The following is a 27,181-nucleotide window of genomic DNA, read 5'->3' on the forward strand; positions in this document are numbered from 1 at the left end:
ATGGAGTTCAACTTGCTCACTGGCCCAGAAGCTCAGAGCCCCCCTCTTTCCCTCTCAGAATCTGGGACACCTCAACATGCACACAGGCACAAGGGGCAAGCAAGTGGTAAGTAGGAGAGCCTTCCTTTCTTATTTTAAGGGGGATTTCCTTAAATAATAGAAACAATGTGTTTGTATTTTTTTAGCATTTAGTATTGAAAAATTCTAAAAATGAAGGTTTAATAGACTATATAAATTCAGTTATCAAAATTAACTGAAATCTCAATATTTTTTAACTTTGTACTTGGTGCTGGAAATGGGATCAAACTGAGGATTTGCAGATGCCATGAGAGATGTCCTGTGTCAGTGTCTATTGTCCCCGCTTTAAAATGGCCCATCTCCAATAGGCAGAAGAGTCCCCGATTCAATGTGTGAAATCTTCCTATTTGCCTTCATTCCAAGGGGGAAAAATAGTGATCTAATCATCCACCCCAACTCATCAGTTGTCTCTCTTAATTGCTTTTTGAAATGCCAGGAGGATGAGTGCTGATCTCAACTCAGATGGAGCACCGTTGCTTAGGAGAAGGGCAACAACAGAAAATGGTCTCCCTTTCAGCTTTGCTGTCAGACTTTTACTCCATGCTGATTGAGGAGGGAGCATTGTGATCTTATTCATGCTATGGTTTTTCAAACTGTCGGATCCATACTAACAACATAAATTCAAAAGTTGCATGAAAAAGATAATGAGATACCATTTAAACTGGCTATTTTGGTAAGATAAACACTTTTAAATTTTATCATCAAATAAAAAGTGGTTTGCTGAAGCCAGATGAAATCTTCAAGTGTTTATAATATTATATAACAAAATACAAGTGGCACTTTGACACTGAAACACTGAATGTGGGTCTGAGATGCCCTGGAAAAGGGCATGTTCCCCTGCTTTCAGTATATAAAATAGGGCCTGATTATTTGAGGGACTGACTATTTCTGATAGTTTCTGCCCATATGGAAAGTTCAGTCAGAGTTGATGCACTTTACAACCTTTAAACAATGCTATCTACCCAAGACATATATTTATTCATTCACAGCAAATTATATTCCCTGGAGGTCTAAGAAGCTCCCACCCAAGAATAGAATAGAATAATATCTTTATTGTCACTTTGAATGTACACTAATCGGCATACATTAAAATGAAATTTCATTGCATACAGCTCTCAAAGGGTCATGACCTCCAATATACATATTGACGCATTCCATCACCGGAGAGCGAGGATAGATAGATCTATCACGTGCCCAATGGCCAGATCATTAACATCTGGAGAGCCGTAGAGACAGGCGCCTATAGACGCTGGTTTGTACTTTGAAAACGTCAGCAGTTGCTGAAGAAAGCTCAGTGTAAAATAAAAATTTTATCCTGGAGATCAACATTTTAACAGTTTCTTATAGACCATGAAGTGGGTGTTTGGGGTCGCTAACAATGCTTTGAGCTCTAAACACATAGCTCTTATAAGCAGCATCCTGAGTACCAGGGAGTGAGCTTCCTATGATCTTCTCAGCTATCCTTACCATTCTCTGTAGGGACTTTATATCTGAGGCACGGCTGCCACCAAACCCAACAGTGATGCAGTTTATTAAAATGCTCTCAATCGTGCCTCTGTAAAAAGTGGCCAGAACAGAAGGAGAAAGATGTGCTCTCCTCATCCAACACAGGAAATGCAAATGCTGGTTTGCACGCTTCACTAAGGATGATGTGTTGAGAGACCAATTGAGATTGTTAGTTATCTGCACCCCCACTATACTTAATACTGTTGACCACCTCTACAGTTGCATCCTTGATACTGAGTGGAGTATGAGTATGCCAACTTTTTCTAAAATCTACAATGATCTAGAATGATCTCCTAATGAAATTCTGGAAAATTTTAAAAATGTGGCTATTTGCCTAGGTTGTGGGGTGGGATGGCTGTGAAGCCCCACCAGAGCCTCCCCCCCATATATGCAATATGATAGTGTGAATGCTTCATAAATTTCCTTTACTGTATTGTTTTTCTGTTTTTAAATTGTAAATCATGCAGAGTCATTCTGGAGTTAAGTGACACCCCAATCCCAATCCAAACTAATAAACAAATAAGAAATCTGTTCATGGGACACCTGTGATCTGTTATCAGACTTCACACTTACTGGGCTTAGACATGAATCACAGTTCCCTGACCAGTTAGCCTTTAATCTAAGTGTCAGAGGCTTGGCAGAAAACTCCCAACAGAATAATCCCAAAAGATTATACAACTAATGTATAATCTTTATTGCAACAGAATGAAATCTTAACCCACTCAGGAATGTCTGCAGGGTAAGAGTGTGTGCTTGTGTGTTTGTCAAGAACGTCAAAATAGTGGATGTGACTGGGTGATTGAAATCCTGTCCATTTTTTTATGTGCATTGCGTATATCACATGCTCATACAAAGGGGTGATACATTGCTTCAGTTGTGTCTGACCTGTGGATGTCATTGGTAATAAAACAATGCAAAACCTTTATATATCTATACCTCAACGTTTAGAGTTTTTTTCTTTCTGCCTTTCTAAATTAAAAAATACTTGAGGTTGTGTTTGATGCTTTGGGAGGCTAGAATATGTTTATGTAATTATCCTCTCTCTAGCCCTAAAACACACTGGATTTTCCCTTACCAGTTTTACCTCTGTCCATGATGTCAGATTACCTTTTTGTATTATGGTTGGGTGCATAGCCAGCCAGATGTTATTCCAGCTGAAAAACCCAACAAAGCAAAACACCAGAGACATTGCAATCTCTAATGTAAATTTTATTAGACGTTAGCAAACCGGTAACATAGAAAGAAAGCTAGCTCTGAAACTATGGTGGGAAACAGATAATTAAAAGAGCAAAACTTTTCCTCCCCTCAGGTCACATTGTCCAATTCAGGTCAGTTCAGGTCACATTGTCCAATTAATTTTCCAGCAATTGTTATGAGAAGAAACTTCATTTCTTCAAAACATCTTCTCAGTGGCTTTCAGCTCTCATGCTGATAGGGAGCACCTGTGAATTTCACACTCTCCCCCCCTTCCCGTAACTGTTGGCAAGCTAGAAGCACTATGGTGGTCCTAAAGGCAGTAAAGATCATAGCCTGACATGGGCATTTTTGTCCACCTATTAAGTCCTTCCTAACCACCTGGAATCAGCAGATGTTCTTATTTAATTATATTAAAGGTATTGTCGCAGGATGTAAGCTGTTCCAAATAAAGTTATATTATCATTATTATGACTAATCTTCAGTTCGATTCACAGTCTGGGACTTAACAGTTCAAGTCCTGACCTAGGATCTAAGAGCTGTTAAGGTAGTGTCTGATTATAGGCAGCTCTGAGTAGAATGTTGTTGTTTTTTGCAAAGACAGTATATTCATGTCTAATAAGTTCAAAATTTTCATGTGTCTAGGTAGCCCTTTGGCCATTGCTCCAAGGGCTCCTATTACTATTGGTACAACCATTATTTCTTCCTCCACAGTTGCTCAACTTCAGTTCTTAAATCATGATAGTTTGTTATTTTTTCTAGCTATTTCTCTTTAATTTGTGCATCACCTGGTATTGCAATATCAATGAACCAAACTTTTTTCTTTTCCACAGTAGTGATGTCAGGCGTGTTGTGGGACAGATATCTGTCTCTCTGGATCCGAAAACCCCACAGGATCTTGACTTGCTAATTTTCACGAACTTAAGTCAATTTGGTGTTCCCAGTAATTTTTGCCATATCATCACCATCATTACTATTACCATTATTGTTGCTATTAAATTTGATTCACCGTCTGAGACTGGTAATTATTATTATTGATCATCACATAGATGTTCAGACTGGATTTGGCATTTTTGTCTAGCTATCAAGTCCTTACCAAGGAGCTGGGTTAGATAGATCTGGATATTTGATGGTGTTACAGATATCATCACAGGATGGAAGCTGTTCAAGTAAAGCCACCTTTTGCAATTGACTGGTGGTGAATTTGTCAATGCTGAAGGTGTTCAAGTGGTGCTCTGTTGTTTTGGGATTGCACCTAAGGCGCCTATTACTATTGGTACCACCAACCTTGCTTGCCTTTGCCACAGTTTTTTTTTATTATCATTATCATTATTATTTTCAATTCTATTCACAGTCTGGACCTGGTAAAAACTTAACAGTTCAAGTCCTAACCAAGGACCCAAGAGCTGTTAAGGTAGCATTTGAGTATATAGGCAGTTCTGGGTAGGGTAGTTTTTTGCAAAATCAAGATAAATTCAGTTCTAATAAGTTCAGATGATGATGATGAAGAAGAAGAAGAACAGGCTTGGATGCAGAGACATTTGGTTTTATACTATTATTGAGATCAATTATATAATCAATTTGTTTCTTTGAGTAAAAGTTAATTATAAGAAGAGACCTGTCCAAAATAGCAGTGGTGCTAATTCACAACTTTGTGTTCCTAAATGTAAATAATAAATACCTTGAAATACCAACAAAGAGGTTTTATATCTATCAGATAAAGAAGTGTTTGCCTCTGGATGAAGCAGTATTTATATAATGCTTTTTTTCCAGCTTGAAACTGGTTGTGTTTTTAAATTTTTATTTTGGGGCTGTGCTCACAGCTATCTTGTATCTCGAGATCTATAAGGCTGGCAGCTTATAATGGCCCAAGAGAACAACAAAACAATATTTAGAGTAAAAAATGAAGCTACTATTCTGCAGATGTTTCATTTTTAAAAAATCTCAATAGTTTTCAAATTCTGGGTTGGAAGGTGTGACATATTGTCAGCTCTCCCAGGTAAGCCAACTAGAAATGCTAATTCTACTTTATTATAGGGCTACAATAACAGAATCTGAAAGTCTGAAGATACAAACTTCCCACTGCCACTTTTAATCCTCTGATCCATTAGGGTGGATCCTTCCTAGGCTGCTTTCTCTGACTCTTAAAACCAGTGGGGCTCTTGGCTCTTATCTGATTTCTTCCTGCTCAGCAACTCTTCCCCTTATCCCCAAAGGTCATCTAATATTCCATTACACGTATGATTCTTCTCCCTGTGTTTATTTAAAGCAAAAAGAAAAAAATACCCACTTCCTCTCATATGAGACATTCAGAAAAATCAGGAATCAGAAAAGATTCAATATATTCAGGAACATGTAATTACTTCTGATGGATATATTTTTCCTGATTGCATGATTGTTAAAGAAAAAATATTTTTTCAAATCATGAAACGCCAGTGGATCTAGGCTGCCTAGTCCTACACAATCCACAATGTTTAATCACTAATGTTCCTCAAATTGGGTTTGACCTGTCAAAAGCATATATGATCACTAAGAAATAGAAGAATTTAGAACAAGAAATGAAAGAGAGAGTCACTGTTCTGCATTGCCACCATGTTTATCTTTGTGATAAACCATATATGGGCAGGGCATACCTGCAGTATTGTCTTCAGCTCAAACAAATGATTTGTGTATGTGTTGAGCATATCACTTTCACTGGTAGGAATGTTTAGGCAAGAAAAAATATTGTCTTGAGCTACTGTGAAGATCTGTGATGGATTCCTTGGTTTTGCTTCCATAAACACAGAAAAGTCACAGCAGAATCAAACTGATGATACCACTCCTGAGAATGGCTCCCTGAGAAAGAAGCAACGTAGGCAGAGAACTCATTTTACCAGCCAGCAACTCCAGGAGCTGGAAGCCACTTTTCAAAGGAATCGGTATCCAGACATGAGTACCCGAGAGGAGATTGCTGTCTGGACCAACTTGACAGAAGCCAGAGTTCGGGTACAATTATTTTCTTTTTAATTTCCTTGAAAATGACCAGAATCTGAAGAAGAAGGCTGAATAAAAGCCAGATAGCAGAATAAGCCTGTGCATGTGACTATATTTGTATGCCTTCCTCCCTTTTGACAAAGTACGGCAATTAAAGTTTATCTAAAAAATATATTCCTAAGATTTTAATGAAGCATCATATCATACACTTTTAAAAAACAGGGACATTGTCACAATTACTGTTATAGTGAACTCAGTTAGAAAATGTAGCTAGGGAAATTCCTTTCTCCAAAATACAAATAAAAGAATTTTCTATAAAGTGTGGCTTTTTTTAAATAATAATTTTTTGAAGTTTAAAAAGTCAAAGATAATTAACATAAACTAAGAAAAAATAAAATAAATGCAGAGAGAAAAAAAGGAAAAAAAAGATATATGAAATGACTTCTCCCTTCTAGACAAATACAAACAAATTTAGTAACTTATCACCTTCCCTAAGATTTCAATCAATAGTCTCTTCATCCCTTATCTCATCTTTTCTCTCTCCCCATTTTTTGTGAGGTAGCAACAATTACTTTGGAGCTGTGGTTCCCAAACTCTTCAGTTCCTTGACCCCTTCATGAAGTTACAGATTGTTTATCAACTCCCAAACATTATATTGCAATAATTTAAAATACTAATAGTATTGTGAATAATAATAAGCAGATCAACATCAATTTATAATACGAAATAAAGTATTCATAGAAATGGAACTAGAACTGCAAAAGTCTACCCAAGGCAAAGAAATCAAAGCCTTGCCAGAAGTAACTAAAACTATAGAGGCAAACCAGGGGGAGTTGGTAATAGAGGAAGCCAGTATAGCTGTAGAATTGTTTTCATTAGAAACCAGGCACCCTCTCCTCCACTTCCAAAATAAAGAAGCCATCTAACTAAAGAAGTAGAAGAATTAAAAAAAGAATTACTGAGCACCTAGAACAACACAAAAACAACAGAATAAGGTTGCCTGCATTTAAACTTGTTTCAAAGAAACAGCTGGCACAAGCATTAAAAGACAGAATGGGACAGCTTGCTGTGGCCAACTCACCACAGCCCTCTTGCCATGACCAACTTGCCACAGGACAATTCTCTGTGGTCAATTTGCCGTGGGACAACTCACTGGTCAATTCAACAAATAGAAAAGTACAAAAGTTAAATTAATTTTAATGGAACCATAACCAATAATAATAAAGTCAATCCAGAAATTAGAATAAGAATTGGAATAATTTTGACAAAAATATGGTCACCAATAATAAAAGTAACTGAATGAAATGATTAATAGAGCATTGAATTGTCCTGCAGCGAGTTGTCCTGAGGTGACTTGGCTGTGATCAGTTGTCCTGTGGCAAGTTGGCCATGGTGAATTGGCCGTGATGAATTGTCTAGACCCCTAAAAGATGCCAAAACTGTAATATCAAATATAAGGACTAGCTCACTACAAGAAACAAACCAACTAATGTACAGTACAGCTGCAGTTATAAGCCAATACCTGGGATGCAAAATCAACAAAGAAGAAAAAAAAGAGTGCACTATCAAAATGGAAGATGAGTGTCATGGTTCTGACAAATGAAACTCTTCAAAGAACTTTGAGGCATCATTTACCTTAAAGAATCTTTATTCGAGAAGCATAGCATTGGCACGTACATGGTCAAAGCCAAAATCTGAATTCCTTTCCCCTTAGCACACAGTATCAAACACAATTCCCTCCTCTAATTAACAGTCATAAATCACATTCTCCAATTAGTTTGAAATGCAGGCTTTCCCTCCAGTTCTCCAACCCGCCATTTATTATCATCTCTTATTTCAAAAGCCCTGAGTTCACACACTACTGTATTATAATATTGTTATGTCTAACTAACTCCCATTACATTCCTCCTCCTCCTCCCCCCCCGCATCATCTAATTCTAAGAGTAAAGCATAAGAAAGAAAAAGGCTGCATCTCCATATGTTGTCAAAGCAAGAACATCCAATGTTAGCAACATTGACATCCGGCCCCCCTTACAAAATGGACAGATCCAGTAGCGTAAACAAAAGCATGTGTTAGGGACAGTCTCTCAGTTTGTTAGGGAGTTTCTTATAGAAACTTATGATCAGTCTGTCGGCTTTCACATCACTAGATTTCACCCAAGTGGCTTCAGATAGCGAGTATCCCTTCTATTGTACTCGGTACTGCAATTTCCCTTTAAAAATTCTAGAATCAAGAATACATTTTACTTCATAGTGAATCTGACCTGTCACTATGAGGGGCCCTGGGGACTTCTTAGGGGGAGGTATTAAAGTGGAACCCCGAAAAGGTTTCAGCAAGCTGCAATGGAAGACAGGGTGAACTCTCCCTAAAAGCCTACAGAGTTTCAATTCTACTGTGACCGGGTTGATGATCCTTACAATGGGGAAAGGCCCCAAGAATATTGGCCCTTATTTCTTACTGGGTAATTTGAGGCGTAAATATTTAGTCAACAGATAAACCTTTTCCCTAACTTGGAATGTTCTTTGGGGAGCCCTCTTTTTATCTGCCTGCTTTTTATAGGTTTTGGAAGTCTTTTTTAAAGCAGTTTCTGTGGTTTTTCAAACTTCTTCCCACTCCCTCATCTTTTGATCAAGTGTCTGGGAAGCGGAGGGCACCTGAGGGTATTCAGGTATTGAGCTGAACTCTTTTCCTGTAGCTACTCTGAAAGGTGTGTAGCTCGTGCTGCTGCGAACAGAATTATTATAAGCCACCTCTGGGAAAGGGAGGAGGTTGGTCCAGTTTGTTGGTATGAAACATAACATCTGAGATATTGCTCCACTATCTTATTGGTAGATGGATGAAAAACATGATAAGCCTTGAGATGATCCAATTAATTTAAGAAAACTCCTCCAAAACTTTGCGTCTGAAATTATTCATGTAGAGGTGCCATGCAGCCGGTAGATATGTTTCAGGAATAATTTAGTCAGTCATTGGGCAGATGGGAATCCTTTGTAGGCGATGAAATGAGCCTGCTTCGAAAACAGGTCTATCACAGTCCAGATGACAGTATTTCCTCTACTTTCAGGTAGGTCTACTATAAAGTCCATAGCTATTTCTTCCCATTGTTGAGAAGGGTCTGCCACCGGCTGCAGTAACCCAGGGGGTTTCCCTGGAATATTTTTCATGGTGGCACATACAGTACAACTCCTGACATAGTTTTCCACATCCCGTTTTAACCCCGGCCACCAAAACTGCCAGCAGATGAGATGTAGAGTTTTTAAATATCCAAAGTGTCTAACCTGTTTTACGTCATGGCTATGTTTGAGAGCGTTAAGATGGAGGGCTTCAGGCAAATACAGTTTCCCCACCCCCTCTTTTAAGCCAAACCATCCCTGCATGTTAGGGATGTTTGATTGTCTTTGAACCATTCATTGGTGAAGAGTTCTTGTTTTATTTTTTTGCCCCAGGGTCATCAGGATTAGGGGCCCTGCAAGGCATGAGTTGAGTAGCAGTTTGTGGATTGGCGATGATTGCCTCGTTAACCTCTTTGCATTCATTTTTGTACTGGGGCAGTCTGGATAGAGCATCATCTAGGAAGTTTTTTCCTCCCAGTTTGTACTTTAAAGTGAAGTTAAAATGGTTAAAGTACTGTGTCCACCACACTTGTTTGGGGACAATTTGCAGGGAGTTTTCAGTGCTTCTAGTCCATATTTCAAAAGGCACCTTGCTTCCTTCTAGATGGTGTCGCCAGTTTAATGTGGTTGTTAGCTGCGAAGTTGTGTCCGACCCATCGCGACCCCATGGACAATGTTCCTTCAGGCCTTCCTGTCCTCTATCTTCATCTGGAGTCCATTTAAGCTCACACCTACTGCTTCAGCCAGTTTAATAGAGCCCACCTAATTGCGAACGTCTCCATCTCCTTTCACTTTCAGTAATTTGTTTCGAGGTGTAGGCGCAGGGTTGCAAAGCTCCACTTTGGTTCTTTTGCAGCAATATAGCTCTGACAGCCACGTCGCTGGTGTCGGCTTGAATTACAAAGGGCTCCTCTGGACAGGGGTGCTTTAGGCCCAGCTCTACAGCAAATAGTCTTTTTAGATTCTCAAAAGCGGTTTGACAGCCCATAATCCATGCTAGTGGTTGGCCCAGTTGTGGTTTCCCTGCTCCTTTGCCTGTTTTGAGTAGTTCTATAAGGGGTAGGGCAATTTCAGCAAAGGAGGGGATGAACTGACGGTAGAAGTTGGCAAAATCTAGGAAGCTTTGGAGCTGTTTGTGAGTCTTTGGGGGCTGCCATTCAATTACAGCTTTCACCTTGGCTGGGTCCATTTCAAAGCCCTCGTTGGAAATTCTATAGCCAAGATAATCTAATCGGGTCTGGTGAAATTCACATTTTGACACTTTCACATAAAGCTTGGCATTCAATAGTTTCTTTAACACTTCTCTCACTAGCTTTATATGATTAGTCATATTTGTGCTGTATATCAGGATGTCACCCCTTTGTATAAATGATCATGTAGGACCTCATTAATCAACTGCATGAATATGGCTGGGGCCCCCTGTGGTCCAAATGGCATGACTTTGGACTGATAGCTCCCCATGGGGCAGTTGAAGGTAGTTTTCCACTCATCTCCCTCCTTTATTCTCACCCGGTAATATGCTTCTCTCGGGTCTAATTTAGTGAAGACACTCCCCTTAGCCAGGTGGATTACTAAGTCCTTCAGGAGGGGGAGGGGATATTTATTTTCCACACTCACAGCATTGAGACCCTTATAGTCAATGCAGAGATGAAGAGACCCATCTTTTTTTCTTTAAACAACACAGGGGCCCCCACTGCAGACTTGGCCCATTCAATGAATCCCCTCACTAGATTTTTATCCATGTATCACTGCATCTCCTCCATTTCAAGGGGGGACACAGCATACATTCTTGGTTGTGGGAGTTTGGCTCCTGGCAATAGAGCAATCATTGGGTCAGTGAGGAGGCAGGGCATCACATTTTTTCTCACTAAATGCCTCAGCTAGGTCCTGGTACTCGCTGGGGATGAGTGGCTCACCTGGTGACAGTGAGGCAGCCATGTGCATTCACTCATTAGGTGGGCTAAATTTTCCTGTAACATCTGTTGAATCCAATGGGGGGCTTGGTCCCTATAGGTAATCTCACAGTTCTCATTCCTTTCTCCTACCAGATAAATGGCTTCTATTTGTCCAACTAAGCTAATCCTAGGATCACAGCCTATGAGTTTTGCAGGTAGTGAGAAAGGTGGGATGTGTCAGCTCAGCATCAGGTCATTCTCTCTTTCATCGTCATTGTCGAAAGAGGGTAGAGCGGGGGTGGCTCCAGTCTGAGTCCCACCGTCATCCTGTGTGGGAGATGTGATTTGGGTAACGGATTCCTGTGTGATCCAGTTGGATTTGTCTCTTGTTGGCTGCTGGGCAGGTTTCTTTCTCACTGCTGGTCCTGGTCTGTTCTGCTGTTGTGGGTAGGGAATTGGGCAGTTCGCTGCTCGATGTCCCTGCTGTCCACATCAGAAGCACTTGATTGGAGGGCCTGCAGGTCACCTGGGTCTTTCAGCAGTCGCAGCAATTGGAATTTTTTGGGGGGGTGCCATTTGGGTTGCTCTGGCTTCGGTAGATACATGCCTGAGAGAGGTGATCATCTAGCCCCTCCCTGAAGTAATGGACTATAGACTGCTCAGGCCATCTCTCCATCCGACTGGCTAACTTGCAAAACTCTCACATGTACTCCAGGGCAGGCCTGCCAGCTTGTTTTATCTTATGGATTTCTGCTTTGAGGGCAATGAATGGGTTCTCAAATCTTTCTCTCAGTCCTAGGAGGAAGAGGTGTTGGTCCTCCATTGCAGGGGCTTGTTTATTATGTAAATTGTTCAACCATTCAGATGCCTCTCCCTGTAAGCTGTACGCAAACACATAGACCATATGGCTGGATCTGGGTAGAGATAGACCCAGTGGTTCAAATGAGAGTGCACTTGGTTGAGAAAAAAAATCAGCTTCTCTGGGTTCCCATCGAAGGTTGCTCTGAAAGATGGAGCAATCATTTCCTGCTGGGCCCCCCACTGTGGCTGTTGCACCCAAGTTGCTGCTGGCCCAACCTTGGCTGGTGATACAATGGCTGCTTGGCTCCCCACTGTGGTTGTTGCACCCCCAGTTGCTGCTGGCACCACCGTGGCTGCTGCTGCTGCATGCCCAGGGGTTGCACGTTTGGGGGCTATGGCCACTCCCCCTGCTGTGGTTGCAATAGCAGCAGTTGTGGCACCTGAGTTGCCTGAGTTTTTCCAAAGATTGCTGTCTGGGTGCGGGGCTGCTGTTGGTCAGCAGGGAGTTGTGGTGCCCTCTGCTGCTGTAGGCCCCTCAATGGTTGCTGGATGGGTGGGGGTAGCTGCCATCACCTCTGCTGTTGGTCTGCCAGGGGCTGTATTATCTTCAATTGCTGTAGGCCCCCCTGCAGCCTCAGAGGAGGTTGTTGCTGGATCTCCCTCATATGCAGGCCCCCTCAGCGGTTGCTGTACGTTCAGGGGTGGCAACCAACCTCCTTGCTGCAGTCATCCTCCAACCAGTTGCTGATCTCCTGGCTTCTGTACCACCCCAAGCTGTTGCAAGGCCTCTATTAGCTGCTGCAAGCTTAGAGATTGCTGACCTTTTACCTGCAGGGGCTGCCCTACTCTCCATGGGCTGCATGGGCCCAGACTGGGTGATTGATATGCACACTGGTCTGGGGATTGGTTGTCCTGGCAACTGTCCAGGCCCTCACATCATCAGTGGCAGTTGGGGCTTCTGAAGGGGCGGGGACTGGAGCCGTCTCTCTCTGTGGGGCTGGAGGCCCTGGTGGGGGGGGTCTGCAGGGACAAGAAGACTACTTGATCTGCGAAGGAGGTGCTGGGTGTTCCTCTTGGCAGGGGTTGATGGCTGCCTTGTCGATCATCTTTATCATTGGCGTATGAGGAATGGGAAGGTTGCTCTCTGCTTCTCATTTCTAGCCCCTCAAGTTTTTCCACCAGCTTCTCCACTGTCTGACTACTAGCTGCAGACAGGTACTTCCACTCACCTGAGTCCTCAGTGGCAGACGACCTAGTAGCTCTCCCCAGCTGGGAGACTTGAAAAAGCTCCTTTTCCACTGGTGTGCTGGCTGTTGCTCCCCCCCTCCGGGGTAGCAGCTTGTGCTGGGGTACTGGCTTCATGCATTTCCTCTTTGATAAAATTTTCCACAAATCTTTGTCTGCTTATCCCTTGATTCTAGGGATAGCGACTGGGCTCAGGACCCCTAGATAGTTAGGAAAGTTGGAGATTTTGGCTTAATGTCATTGTTCCGATAGATGAAACTCTTCAAAGAACTTTGAAGCATTGTTTACCTTAAAGCAGATGTGTCAAACACAAGGCCCGGGGGCCAGATCCGGCCTGCGAAGTGGTTTCATGCAGCCCGCAAAGCCATCCTGGAAACAGTGAGGGAACGGCCCCCACTGCCTTGGCCCTGGCCCAGAGACCCTCCTTCTGCCAGAGACCCTCAGATCTGTCCCACTCCTGCCCAGGCCCCCATAGACACCCTTGATGCGAATGATGTAGAGCTGGCCATGCCCACCCAGTAGGCCATACACACTCTAGCCACACCCACCCAGTAGGCAATGCCCACCCAGACCATACCCACCCAGCCCCCTGAGGGCAACCGCAATGCTGATGCGGCCCTCAATGAAATTGAGTTTGACACCCCTGCCTTAAAGAAACTGTATTCAAGAAGTATAGAATCAGCACGTACATGGTCAAAGCCAAAATCTGAATTCCCCTCCCCTTAGCACATAGTATCAAACACAATTCCCTCCTTTAATTAACAGTCATAAATCACATTCTCCAATTATTTTGAAATGCAGCTTTTCCCTCCAGTTCTCCAACCCACCATTTCTTATCATCTCTTATTTCAAAAGCCCTGAGTTCATACACTATTATAATATTGTTATGTCTAACTAACTCCCATCACATTCCTCTCCCCCCCCCACTCCGTATCATCTAATTCTAAGAGTAAAGCATAAGAAAGACAAAGACTGCATCTCCATATGTTGTCAAAGCAAGAACATCTGATGTTAAGAGCGCTGACAATGAGATTGTAAGCTAGGGGAAATGAAACAAAAGAAGCTGAAGAACAAGAAGACTAAAGAATACCTAATAAGGAAGTACTAGTTAAAAACAAGGAAGAACAAAGAAGCACTGGAAATAATAAATAGGCAAATAACAATTATAGCCAAAAAGATCAGCAGAAACAAAGCTTAAATTGCAAATTATAGGCAGAATCTCCAATTCCAATCCAATCAGAAATGTTTCTACCAATCCATCAATGGAGAGACTGGAATGAATCAGTCAGCACCTGAGAAGAAGAAAAACAGTGCAGTTTTGGTCAAAGATGAGGGATAACTCAAAGAAATATAACAAAAATTCACCTTGGTAAAAGAGGTGATTAAGAATAATAAAAAAGACAAAATGAAAGAACTTGTAATAACAGCAGAAATGGTGGAGAAAAAGGCAAGGAAGATCAAGAACTGATCAGCAACAGATGAAGTGTGGGGGTTTTGGTTGAAACATATGAATAGTCTGCACCCAGGCATTATGAAGCAGTTGAACAACATACTGCAAGAAGGTGAAATTGAAGAGTGGCTAACATCTGAAAAACGTACAAATTCTACCTGATAACGAAAGATCCACCAAAAGGAGAAATTACATGCCAGTTACCTGCTTACCAACAACTTTCAAATGGTGTGGTAGCTGATGCAGTTCAACTGCATCTAGTTGAAAAAAACTCTTTTCATCTGAGCAGAAAGGAACCACCCAAACAGCAGAAGAAGAAAAAACCAACTCCTAATTGACAAGATGATTCTGGAAAACTGCAAGAGAAGGAAGACAAACTTTAGTATATCATGGATAGATTAAAAGAAGGCATTCACCTTCCTGCCACATGTTTGGATAATCAGGTGCCTAAAAATAACAGGAGTCAGTAGAAACATTGAAAGCTTTGTGAAAAGATCAATGGCACAAGATATGACTGCTGATCAGTGGTGATAGATTGGGAAAGGTTAATATCGAGAGAGGAATCTTTCAAGGCGACTCACTTTCACCACTACTGTTTGTCACTGCACTGATTTCTTTGTCAAAAATACTGAATAACTCAGGCTATGGCTATTGAACATAAAAATTTTTGCCAAGCTGTCCTGCCTCCTTTACATGGATGATCTGAAGCTGTATGGAAAAATATTATCTGAAACAGAATCGTTGCTCAACATTATCCGTATACTGTATACAGCCAAGATATTGCAAAGGAGTTTACACTGAACAAAAGTACTGTGCTTACCATCGAATGGAGAAAAATAGTGAAAACTGAAGGAATCAAAATGCCCTATGGAAATAACATCAACAGTCTGGATGAATATGAACACTACAAATATCTGGGCATTCTTCAACCTGACAACATCAAGCACACTGAACTCAAGAAAAAGATTAGAAGTGAATACATCAAGAGACTGAGGGAGATCTTAAAGTCCAAACTCAGTGGAGGAAATACCATCAAGGGAATTAAAACCTGGGCAATTCCAGTCATTAGATACACAGCTGGAATAGTGGACTGGACTCAAACATAACTAAAAGTCATGGACAGGAAAATTAGAAAAATAATGACAATGAATCATGCCCTCCATCCTCAGAGCAACATTGATAAACCATACCTACCAAGGAAAATGGGAGCACAATGTTGCAAATACATCAGATGGTTGAAAAAGAAAATAAAGCATTGGAAGAATATCTGAAGGACAGTGCAGAAGATGAACTGGAACTAGTACACAAGGAAGGCTTACTTGAATGCTGGTGAGGCCAAAATGGCTTACAAGAAGGACCAAATGAAGAACAGAAAAGAGGCATGGGAAGATAAAGTATTACATGACCAGTACATTAAAAAACAGATAAAGCTGATAACAAGACCTGGCAATGGTAAAAGCATTACCGTTGATTAGCTCAGTGTTTTTCAACCACTGTTCCGCGGCACACTAGTGTGCCGCGAGATGTTGCCTGGTGTGCCGTGGGAAAAATTGAAAAGTAATTATAAAATACTTTATTTGTGTTTATTTGATTCCTATTCAAGAGAATTACTTTATATATAGTCAATATAGGCACAGAGTTAAATTTTTTAACATTTTCTAATGGTGGAGTGCCTCGTGATTTTTTTCATGAAACAAGTGTGCCTTTGCCCAAAAAAGGTTGAAAAACACTGGATTAGCTGCTGCAAGATCACGTAGACTGTGTCAATGCTGCAAACATTGACATGTTTTTCCACTGACAATATAAGAGGCAGCCTTTTGCTTTAACTGTTTGGTTTTGAATCACTAAAGCGCGGAAGGAATGCAACCCGGATGTTTTGACAAGATAAGGGATAGCTGCTTCAGAAGAGAAGTGAAACTTTTTGTGTTAAATTAATTGGTAAATCTGATTCATGACTTGTAAATAAGGGAGGGAAATTCTGTATGATGTGGTGTGTCAAGGGGAGGAGAATTTAATTTAATTTTAATAATTTAATTTGTATACCGCCCTTCTCCCGAAGGACTCAGGGCGGTGAACAGGGCAATACATAATAAAAAACAGGATACAAAAATTAAAAAGTGATTAAACAAGTATGCCCGTAATAATTAATACATATTAAAAGTTAAAACTAATTTATAAAAAACCCAACCCCATCCCATCAGACCAGGCCAGCTTGTTCAAAAAAGAAGGTTTTGAGATTGCGCCGGAAGGAGCGAAGGTCGGGGGCCATCCGGAGCTCGACCAGCAAGCGGTTCCATAGGTCTGGCGCGCCCACAGAGAACGCTCTCCCCCTGGGGGCCACCAATCGGCATTCTTTGATTGGAGGCACCCTGAGGAGGCCCTCTCAGATTCTGGCATCCATCCATGAGTGCCGATGCTCCGTTCTGCTCATTATAGACCTTTTTTAGAATAAATAATCATGCAGTGCTCTTTGATGTGTCTTTTTAATTGGAACCATGACATCATGCCAGAATCTTCTTTCTTTCAAACATCCTGGGAGTCCTGAGCCCTCACCCCTGTCTCTAATCAGGGAAATGAGCAAAGATTCAGGGAAGAATCTCAACCATGGGAAGAGAAAGCCTGGCTGCTGGCGAAATGTCAGAGGAGGGAGCAATAGACGGCTTGCTTTGGGAAGATTAGTTTGGGCAGATCTCCAACCCTCAGCAGCTATGTGAGCCTATCTGGTTGTCAGGCTGGAACCACTCCAGTGGAGACTACAGATGCCTTGAGATTGCACTGCCAGAGTCCCCAAAAGCAGAAAAGTGGAGAGCTGCCAGACCATCTGCCACTGAGAATTTGGGTGAGTGGAAAATCCTGTCTGCAGACCAGACAGCCTGCCAGCCCCAGGAGTCCCCTGCCAGGCCATCCAGACCCACAGAGGCAGAGGACCCCAGCCTGGGTCCTCTGCAGCAATGGGAGGTTAGGGAACTCCCACAAGTGAAATGCCAGCAACATGTGAGTTTGCCACAGCTAATAGAGGCCTTGTAACAGCTGGGGGCGGTGCAGAAGCCTGTAGATCAGAAGCTGGTGGGAGGACAACAACAGCAAGGGTGGCAGCAGCATGGCCCAAACGTGCAACCCCTGAACATACAGCAGGACCAGTGGGGCCAGCAGCAGTGGGGGCACTGGCAGCCATTAATTCAACAACCAGGATGGGGCCAGCAGCAACTGGAGACAACAACAGCAATGGGGGGCCCAGCAACCAATGATGAGCCCACCCTTCAGAGCAATCTTCGATGGGGACCCAGAGAAACTGATTTTCCTCCTCAACCAAGTACGCTCTCACGTGAATCGCTGGGCCCATCTCTACCTGGACCCAGGTGCTATGGTTGATATGATTGTGTCCAGCCTAGAGGGTGAAGCATCCGAATGGTTGAATAATTTATATAACGAGCAAGCCCCTGACTTGGAGGACTCCCACCTTTTCCTCCTAGGGCTGAGGGAAAGATTTGAGAACCCATCCATTGCCCTCAAAGCAGAAGAACAAATCCACAAGATAAAACAAGCTGGCCGGCCTGCCCTGGAGTACCTGCGAGAGTTTCAAAAGATGTCCAGTCAGATAGAGAGATGGCCTGAGCAGTCCATAGTCCATCACTTCAGGGAGGGGCTAGACAATCACCTCTTTCAGGCATGTATCTACCGAGCTGTGCCTGACCAGCTGCACGAATGGTACCAGGCAGCTCGCCCGCTATAAGAAGCCTCCCCTACCTGAAGCTGAGCCAAGGTCAGAACAACCCAAATGGCAATCACCCCCATGAAAATCTCCAGCTACTGTGATGGCTGAAAGACCCAGGCCACCAGTAGGCCTGGCAATTAAATGTTTCTGGTGCGGACAGCAGGGACATCAAGCAGCGAAATGCCCAATCCCCTTTCCCCAACAGCAGAATAGACCAGGACCAGCAGTGATAAAGAGACCTGCACAGAGGCTAATGGGAGAGAAATCCAACCAGATGGCCCAGGAACCTGTTGCTCAGGTCACATCCCCCACACGGGAGGACGCCGGAACTAAGGCTAAATCCACCCCCATTCTATCCTCTTTCGACAGCGATGGAGAGAATGACCTGATGGTGAACCGATACGTCTCACCTTTTTTACTACCTGCCAAGCTCATAATCCCTAAGTTGGGTACGCAGGTAGATTTAAAGGTGCTAGTTGATTCTGGATGCTCCTGATGCATCATTAGCTTGCCATTTGCCATGAAACTGAACATACGAGCAAAACTGCTCTCCAAACCTGTGAGGTTCGAGCAAGCTGATGGCTCTTTGATGGGAGGGACTTTAGTCATGCAATTAATGGAGCCCCTATGCTTAGAAATAGGTGAGCACTGGAAATTTATTCGCTTCCTGATGGCCCCAAAAATGACTGCGACTGTGATCTTAGGATTAGCCTGGTTGGACAAATGCTGTTTATCTGGTGGGAGAAAGGAATGAGAACTGTGAGACTACTTATAGGGCCCAATCCCCCCATTTATTCAACAGATGTTACAGGTAATTTTAGCCCACCTAATGAGCCAGCGCACATGGCTGCCTCACAGCTATTAGGTGAGCCACTCATCCCCAGCGAGTACCAGGACCTAGCGGAGGCATTTAGTGAGAAAGAATGTGATACCTTTCCTCCTCACCGGCCCAATGATTGTTCCATTGAACTGTTGCTGGGGGCCAAACTTCCACGACCAAGAATGTACACTATGTCCCCCCTTGAAATGGAGGAGATGCAGCAATATGTGGATACAAACCTAGCAAGGGGATTCATTGAACGGGCCAAGTCCACTGTGGGAGCCCTTGTGTTGTTCAAAGAAAAAAAAGATGGGTATCTTTGTCTCTGCATAGACTATAAGCACCTTAACGCTGTGAGTCTGAAACATAAATACCCTCTCCCCCTCCAGAAAGACCTACTAACCCACCTGGCAAAGGGGAATGTCTTACACTAAGTTAGACCTGAGAGAAGCATATTACCGGGTGAGAATAAAGGAGGGGGATGAGTGGAAAATGGCCTTCAACTGGTAGCTTCAATTGGGAACCTACCAATTCAAAGTCATGCCATTTGGACTGCAGAGGGCTACAGCCTTATTTATGCAGTTGATTAATGAGGTCCTACATGATCATTTATACAAAGGGGTTCTGGTGTATCTTGATGACATTCTGATATACAGTACGAATATGACTGACCACATAAGACTGGTCAGAGAAGTGTTAAACTATTGAATGCTAAACTTTATGTCAAATTGTCGAAATGTGAATTTCACCAAATCCGATTAGACTATCTTGGCTGTAGAATTTCCGATGAGGGCATCAAAATGGACCCAGCCAAAGTGAAAGCTATAATTGAATGGCAGCCCCCAAAACTCGCAAACAGTTCCAGAACTTCCTAGGGTTTGCCAACTTCTACCTTCAATTCATTCCCTCTTTTGCTGAGATTGCTCTACCCCGTACAGAACTACTCAAAACGGGCAAGGGAGGGGGAAAACAACCTGGCCAACCACTAGCATGCACTATGAGTTGTCAGAAAGCTTTTGAGAATTTAAAAATTCTATTTGCAGCTGAACTGCTTCTAAACCACCCCTGCCCAGGGGAGCCCTTCGTAATTCAAGCAGACGCCAGTGACGTAGCAGTTGGAGCTGTGTTACTGCAAAAGAATAAAAATGGGGTCCTGCAACCTTGTGCCTACACCTCTAAGAAATTCACTGAAGGCGAGAGGAGATGGACAATCTGGGAGAAAGAGGCCTTCGCAATTAGGTGGGGGCTATTAAACTGGCGACACTATTTAGAAGGGAGCAAGGTGCCTTTTGAAGTATGGACAGATCACAAAAATTTAGAGGCATTAAAAACTCCCCGCAAATTGTCCCCAAAGCAAGTGTGGTGGGCACAGTACTTTAACCATTTTAACTTTACTCTAAAGCACATACCAGGAAGAAAAAACTTTCTAGCTGATGCGCTATCCCGATTGCCACAGTACGAAAGCGAATGTGAAGAGATCTACAAGGCAATTATCCCCAGTTCACAACCTGCGGCACAACTCAGACCTCACAGAACCCCTAATCCTGATGACTCTGGAGCAAAGAAGATAAAATGAGAGAGCCTTACAGATCAATGGTTCAAAGATAATCAAACCTATCTAACATGCAAGAATGGTTTGGTATACAAGGGGGAAAAATTGTATCTACCTGAAACCCTCCATCTCAATGCTCTCAAACACAGCCACGATGTCAAACAGGCTGGACATTTCAGATATTTAAAAACTCTACACCTCATCCGCCGGCAATTTTGGTGGCCGGGGCTAAAACAAGATGTAGAAAACTATGTTGTACTGTATGTGCCACCATGAAAAGAATTTGAGGGAAAATCCCTGGGCTACTGCAGTCGGTGGCAGACCCTTCTTAACCATGGGAAGATATAGCTAGGGACTTTATTGTAGACCTACCCAACTGTCATCTGGACTGTGATAGATCTGTTTGAGAAGCAGGCTCATTTTATCGCCTGTAAAGGACTCCCATCTGCACGACTGACTAAATTGTTCCTAAAACATATCTACTGACTGCATGGCACCCCTAAGCAAATAATTTCAGATAGAGGAGTGCAGTTCACAGCGAAAGTTTGGAGGAATTTCCTTAAATTAATTGGATCATCTCAAGGCTTATCATCTGCTTTTCATCCAGCTACCAATGGGGCTGCAGAATCCACTAACAAAATGGTGGAGCAATACCTCAGATGCTATGTTTCCTACCAACAGACAAACTGGACTGACCTCCTCCCTTTTGGTGAGGTGGCCTACAATAATTCTGTTCACAACAGCACTGGCTACCCGACTTTCAGAGTAGCCACAGGAAAAGAGTTCAGCCCAATGCCTGACTATCCTCAGGTGCCCTCCACTTCCCAGACACTTGATCAATGGGTGAAGGGGTGGGAAGAGGTTTGGAGAAACACGAAAATGGCATTAAAAAGATTAAATAGAGACTTATTTAAAAAACAAGCTGATAAAAAGAGGGCTCCCCAAAGAACATTCCAAGTTGGGGAAAAGGTTTATCTGTCAACTAAATATTTACGCCTCAAATTACCCAGCAAGAAATTAGGACCAAAATTCTTGGGTCCTTTCCCCATTGTGAGAATCATCAACCTGGTCACAGTAAAATGGAAACTCCCCAGACTTTTGGGAAAAATTCACCCGGTTTTCCATTGTAGTTTACTGAAACCTTTTTGGGCTTCCACTTTAAGACTTCCCCCTAAGAAGGCACTTGGACCCCTCGTAGTAGCAGGTCAGACCCATTATGAAGTGAAACGTATTCTTGACTCTATAATCTTTAAGGGAAAATTAGTACAAGGAAAACCTAGTACAATGGAAGGGATACCCATTGTCTGAAGCCATTTGGGTGAAATCTACCGATGTGAAAGCTGACAGACTTATCGACAAGTTTTATGAGAAACACCCCAACAAACCACAAGCCAGCCCCTAACTTGTGTTTTATTTACATTACAGGATCTGTCCTTTTTGTAAGGGGGGGGCGGATGTCAATGCTGCAAACATTGACATGTTTTTGCACTGACAATATAAGAGGCAGCCTTTTGCTTTAACTGTTTGGTTTTGAATCACTAAAGTACGGAATGAATGCAACCTGGATGTTTTGACAAGATAAGGGATAGCCGCTTGACAAAGGAAGTGAAACTTTGTGTGTTAAATTAATTGGTAAATGTGATTCATGATGTGTAAATAAGGGAGGGAAATCTTGTATGATATGGTGTGTCAAGGGGAGGAGAATTCAGATTCTGGCATCCATCCACGAGTGCCGATGCTCCGTTTTGCTCATTACAGACTTTTTTTTAGAATAAATAATCATGCAGTGCTCTTTGATGTGTCTTTTTAATCGGAACCATGACAGACTTACTACTAACAACAGCAAGACAAACTAGCATCAATGGTGCATTGAAAGATATGCAGGAAATATCATTTCCTTATAAGCAAGAACTGGAGGAATCATAAAAAAGGGAAAGTAATAGAAAATGAAGCTAAAGTGCTCTGATACTTTAGAATTCAAACAGAGAGGCACTGCTATATAACACACCAGACAATAATTATAGATAAGAAAGATAAAAAAGTCTGGTGAGTGGGTGTGGCAGTACCCAGAGACAGCAGGATAGATGAAAAGGAATTGATAAAATCACAAAATACAAAGATCTGCAAATAGAAGCAGAACAATGGTGACAAAAGAAAGTGAAGGTAGTATCAATAATGATAGATGTCTTGAACGCAATCACCAAATATCTGGAGCACCACTTGAAAACCATCAGCACTGACAAAATTTTCATCGGCCACTTTAGCTTACATCCTGAGACTTTACATTTAATACCACCAAATAATAGCATATACCTATTCAGGTCCTTGGAAAAGACTCAATAGGTGAATAAAAATGCCAAATCCAGTCTAAACAGCTGACTGTGCAACAAATTATAATAACAACAACAACCCCTTGGATACTGACCACCTTGCACAACCTGATTTAGAGGAACATAATCTAATACTGGGTTTCCCCAAAAGTAAGACCTGGTCTTACTTTATTTTGGGATCTGAAATAAGCACTATGGCTTACTTTAGGGTAGGGCTTACTTTAACCAGTACCAACTTGCTGTGAGCATGCAGGGATGGGGCGGGGCCTGTGCATGGGGTGGAGATGCAATGCCTAGCAAGAGCATGGTGGTGGATCAAATACTGGCGAGGGCAAATGAGGCCCATGCCCTTCCCATGCCAGGCCAGACCCTGAAGCCCCAGGGCTGTGCTGGCTGGCAGTGGGAAGGGTGCCAAGGTGGGGGCAGCCAGGCCAATGTTCCTCCAGCCAGAGTGGGGGGCCTTTGCCCGGGGATCCAGGGAGGCCGCTTTCCTGGCCTGGCCCGCCTGAGAGATGAACAGGAAGGAGGCAGCCAAAGACCAAAGTGGCACGTGGAGTGCCTGAGGCTTGGGGAGGGAGGGTTCTGAAGTGAGCGAGCATCCTGCTGCCAGTGCCCATGCAGGCTGCCCCTTTCCCACCAGAGCCAGAATGCCACCGCATTTACTGTAAGTGCCAGTAAATGTTGGCCTTTCCTCTGGCGGGCCTGGGCAGCTGCAGGACAAAGAAGAGGCTGTTTCAGCAACTTGGCACCTGCTTTTCAGCTCCATCGCAGTTCTCTGTGGAGCTGGAGTGCTTGCCACACCACCACACAGATTCCCTCATTTCCCCCAGGAATTGCATGTCTTTGCTTACCTGACTTCCAGCCAAGTCCTGTTTCTCCTTCATGCTCCTCTGCTGCCACATGCATGGAAACAAAACAAGTTTGTGGGTAAAAAAAAAAGGTCAATCAATTCCAACTTTGCGAGATCTTTTTTTTGGGGGGGGTGAGAAGTTGGAATTGATTGATTGACCTTCCCCCCCCATCTTATTTTGTTTCCCTGCATGCGGCAGCGGCAGAGCATGAAGGTGAAACTGGACAGAGCTGGAAGTCAGGTAAGCAAAGACAAAGATCAAATATTCATTTAGTTCAGCTACCTTTCATAGTACTGTGTTTCCCTGAAAATAAGAGCCACCCTGAAAATAAGCCCTAGCCCATTTTGGGGTGGGCCTAATATAAGCCCTACCCCAAAAATAAGCCTGGGGGTGGGCATGGCCAGCACAAGTGGTGGTGAGTGCACGGGGGCCGACGCTGGCAGCTGTCACAGCCTGCCGGCCCCTTGGAGCAGTGCAGTCCAGCATGGAGGCAGAGGCAGGGAGGAGGCAGGCGATCTGGACGCCCTGCTCACTTTTCACCCAGAGGGAAATTGAACCTTCGTCTGCTTGCAAATGGGGCAGTTGGAAACCGAGGGATTTGCTCCATTTCCAACTACCACATTTTCAAGCAGACAAAACTTCTAGTGTCCATCAATGGCAACAGCAGAATTCCCCCCCTTGCCCACAGGACAGAGTGCTCCGCCACTGCCACTGTTTCTCAACCAGCCAACGCACATGAAAATCCTGGTCAGCAGGCAAAGGTGGAGCTTGGGAGGCAGTGGTGGGGTGTGCCCCAGGCAGCCCAGCAGTGTGGCATGGCCCAGCAGCAGCAACATCAACAGCAGAATCTCGCTGGGACAGCATCACTGGCACCAACTGCCAGCTATTTAACCCTAAGTGCCCAGACTGGAGCCTTGGTGAACTTAAAGGAGACAGGCACTGCCCCAGAGCTGCCTTGTGCTTGCAGCTCCGAGGGGGAAGCAATGGAGGTGGCAGAGTGCTCCATCCTAGGTGAGGATCCTGCTGTTTCTGCTGCTGCTGCTGCTAAGCCGCCCTGGGCTGTGCTCTGCCACTGCCACCCAAGCTCCCTCTTCACCTGCTGTCCAGGATTTTCATGTGCATTGGCTGGCTTGGGAGGCAGCAGTGGGGTGCGGCCCAGGCCAGACCAACAGCAACAGCAGAATCCCGCTGGGATGGCCCCACCGGTGCCAGCTGTGCGTTATTTAAATCTAAGCTCCCAGACCAGAGCCTTGGGGTGGCAAGAAGGCGGAGGCTCCAGGCAGGGATGGCGGCTGCAGTGGGGCAGGCCAGGCAATGAGGTGAGTCCTCAGTCACTGCTTCTGCTTCCCCCTCAGAGCTGCAAGCACGTGGCTGTCTCCTTTAAGCCTGTTGAGGCTTCAGTCTAGGCGCTTAGATTTAAATAGTGCGCAGCTGGCACCAGCAAGGCCATCACGGGATGACTCTGCTGTTGCTCACGGTGGTGTAAGCACTGGTGCGATGTAACATGTGGCAACCTTTTACGAGCAGCTGTAGAAGTGGTGTGGTGGTGTGACAGGTGTCGGGGCACGGGAGGCCTGGCTGTGGCGGTCCTGCGGTAAGCAGGTGTGGGTTGTGTGGGGCAGCTCCCCCCATCTGCCTCGCTCATGGTGGCAGCAGCTCCAGTGTGTTGTACCACCTGATGCCCTGCCTCAAGCAGCTGCGAGCAGCTGTAGAAGTGGGGTGGCAATGATGCAGGCTTCTGCTGGATGGGGCTGTTGGTGCCGCCACTGTGAGGCAAGGCAGCTGTTAGGAAAAAATAAGACATCCCCCAAAATAAGACCTAGTGCCTCTTTTGGAGGGGGGAAAAAAAGACCAGATCTTATTTTTGGGGAAAGACGGTATCTCTAGGAAGCTCACAAATATGACACAAACAGTAGCTCCCCTTTTCCCAATCCTTCTTATGGATTGATAAAACTGTGACTTCTGATACAAGATGTAATGTTGCATACTTAGTACTTGTTCATAAATCGTATGTTTGTCCCACTTATAGTGTAAAATACTTTTAATATATTCAAAATAAAACAGAATCAAAATAGCCAAAGTTAAAAGAAAAGAATCTATCTTTGACTTGTACTGCACCATACATTTTAAAAAATAAAAACACACTACTGGTAACCAGATATCTGGAGTCACGTAAACCACATCTATCCAAGTCCATTATAAATTTTAAAAAAGTTTCAGAAAATCAAAAATATTGTTTTTTACTGATTATTCCCAACATGGAATTCTTTCTTTTCTTTTTGCAGCAGGCTCATACTTTAAGTTCTTATTACCCTAATCAAATGACACCAACAAATCTTCACCTAATCACTTCTTATAACTAATGGGGACCATGTGTGCTAAGGAAATATAGGTTCTGATCTGAGTAGCTCTCGGAAGTAGTCAGAACAGGTAAAGTAACAGCAGTTACTTTTGCTCAGTTCACGTTTAGGCAGTAATCTGAAAAATAGGAGATGAGTAGCTGATTTTTAAGAGTGAAGTACAAACATGCAAGGAACATGTAGATCTCTCTGCTTTTTGATTGCTTACTTTCATAAAATATGTATAAATCTGCAGTGTGTTTCCCTTTTATGAATAACACCAATTCTTCTAGACTTTGACATCTACTTTGTTCTTTGCCTCTAAGGCCAGAAATATCTAAAGCAAACATATTGCCCTGTATAACTTTATAACAAGGACTATATCACTTTTTTACAGGTATGGTTTAAGAACCGCAGAGCCAAATGGAGGAAGCGGGAAAGAAATCAACAGGCAGAACTTTGTAAGAATAGTTTTGGAGCTCAGTTCAATGGACTGATGCAACCTTATGATGAGATGTATAGTAGTTATTCCTATAATAACTGGGCTACCAAAGGACTTACTGCCAGCACTCTGTCAACAAAGAGCTTCCCATTCTTCAACTCCATGAATGTCAATGCCATTTCTTCCCAGCCCATGTTTTCAACATCCAGTTCTATAGGATCTATGTCTGTACCCTCCTCAATGGTTTCTTCAACAGTGACTGGTGTGCCAGGCCCAAGCCTTAACAATCTTAATAGCCCTGGTCTTAACTCTGCAGTTCCATCCACTACCTGTCCCTATGCATCCACAGCCAATCCTTACATGTATAGGGATACTTGTAACTCTAGCCTGGCTAGCTTGCGATTGAAGGCAAAACAGCATGCCAACTTCACCTATCCAGGAGTGCAGACGGCAGCCTCCAGCCTGAGCCCATGTCAATATGCTGTGGATAGGCCAGTATGAGAACTTCCACTGCTAATTATGAACTGTTAGTTGAACAAAGCCTCCCCTGCAGATGAATTTCAGAAAAATGTATTTATAATACTGTTACAAATCTTTTACTATCATTTTTGTAAAGTATATATTTTTCCTCACTGAAAGTTCATTTAAGACAGAGGAACTTTTTTGCCAACCTTTGAATTCTTATCTGGTGATAACAAAGATACCCAGGGAAATGGTTGACACTGCTCATAATTTATTATTGCAATTTGTGCTTTATACAACTGACTCTTGCTTACATAAGGAAGTCTAGATTCTGTACCTGAAGCACCAGGTTTGGATTTTCTGAAATGCCCTGGGTAAAACATTCGGTTTCCTTTAAAAATCATAACAAAAATT

General features: G+C 43.3%; 1 protein-coding gene across 1 annotated transcript; it reads left to right on the forward strand.

Moving 5' to 3' along the window:
• Positions 1 to 26,806, forward strand: PITX3 (paired like homeodomain 3; the record flags this gene model as incomplete). Its single annotated transcript, XM_081330105.1, has 3 exons — positions 1 to 106; positions 5,564 to 5,763; positions 26,261 to 26,806. 3 exons carry the CDS (start codon positions 1 to 3, stop codon positions 26,804 to 26,806), a joined length of 852 nt encoding a protein of 283 aa, XP_081186231.1.
• Positions 26,807 to 27,181: the final 375 nt, after the last annotated feature.

This window comes from Vipera berus (assembly GCF_964194415.1).
Source record: "Vipera berus genome assembly, chromosome: 5".
Lineage (NCBI taxonomy): Eukaryota > Metazoa > Chordata > Lepidosauria > Squamata > Viperidae > Vipera > Vipera berus.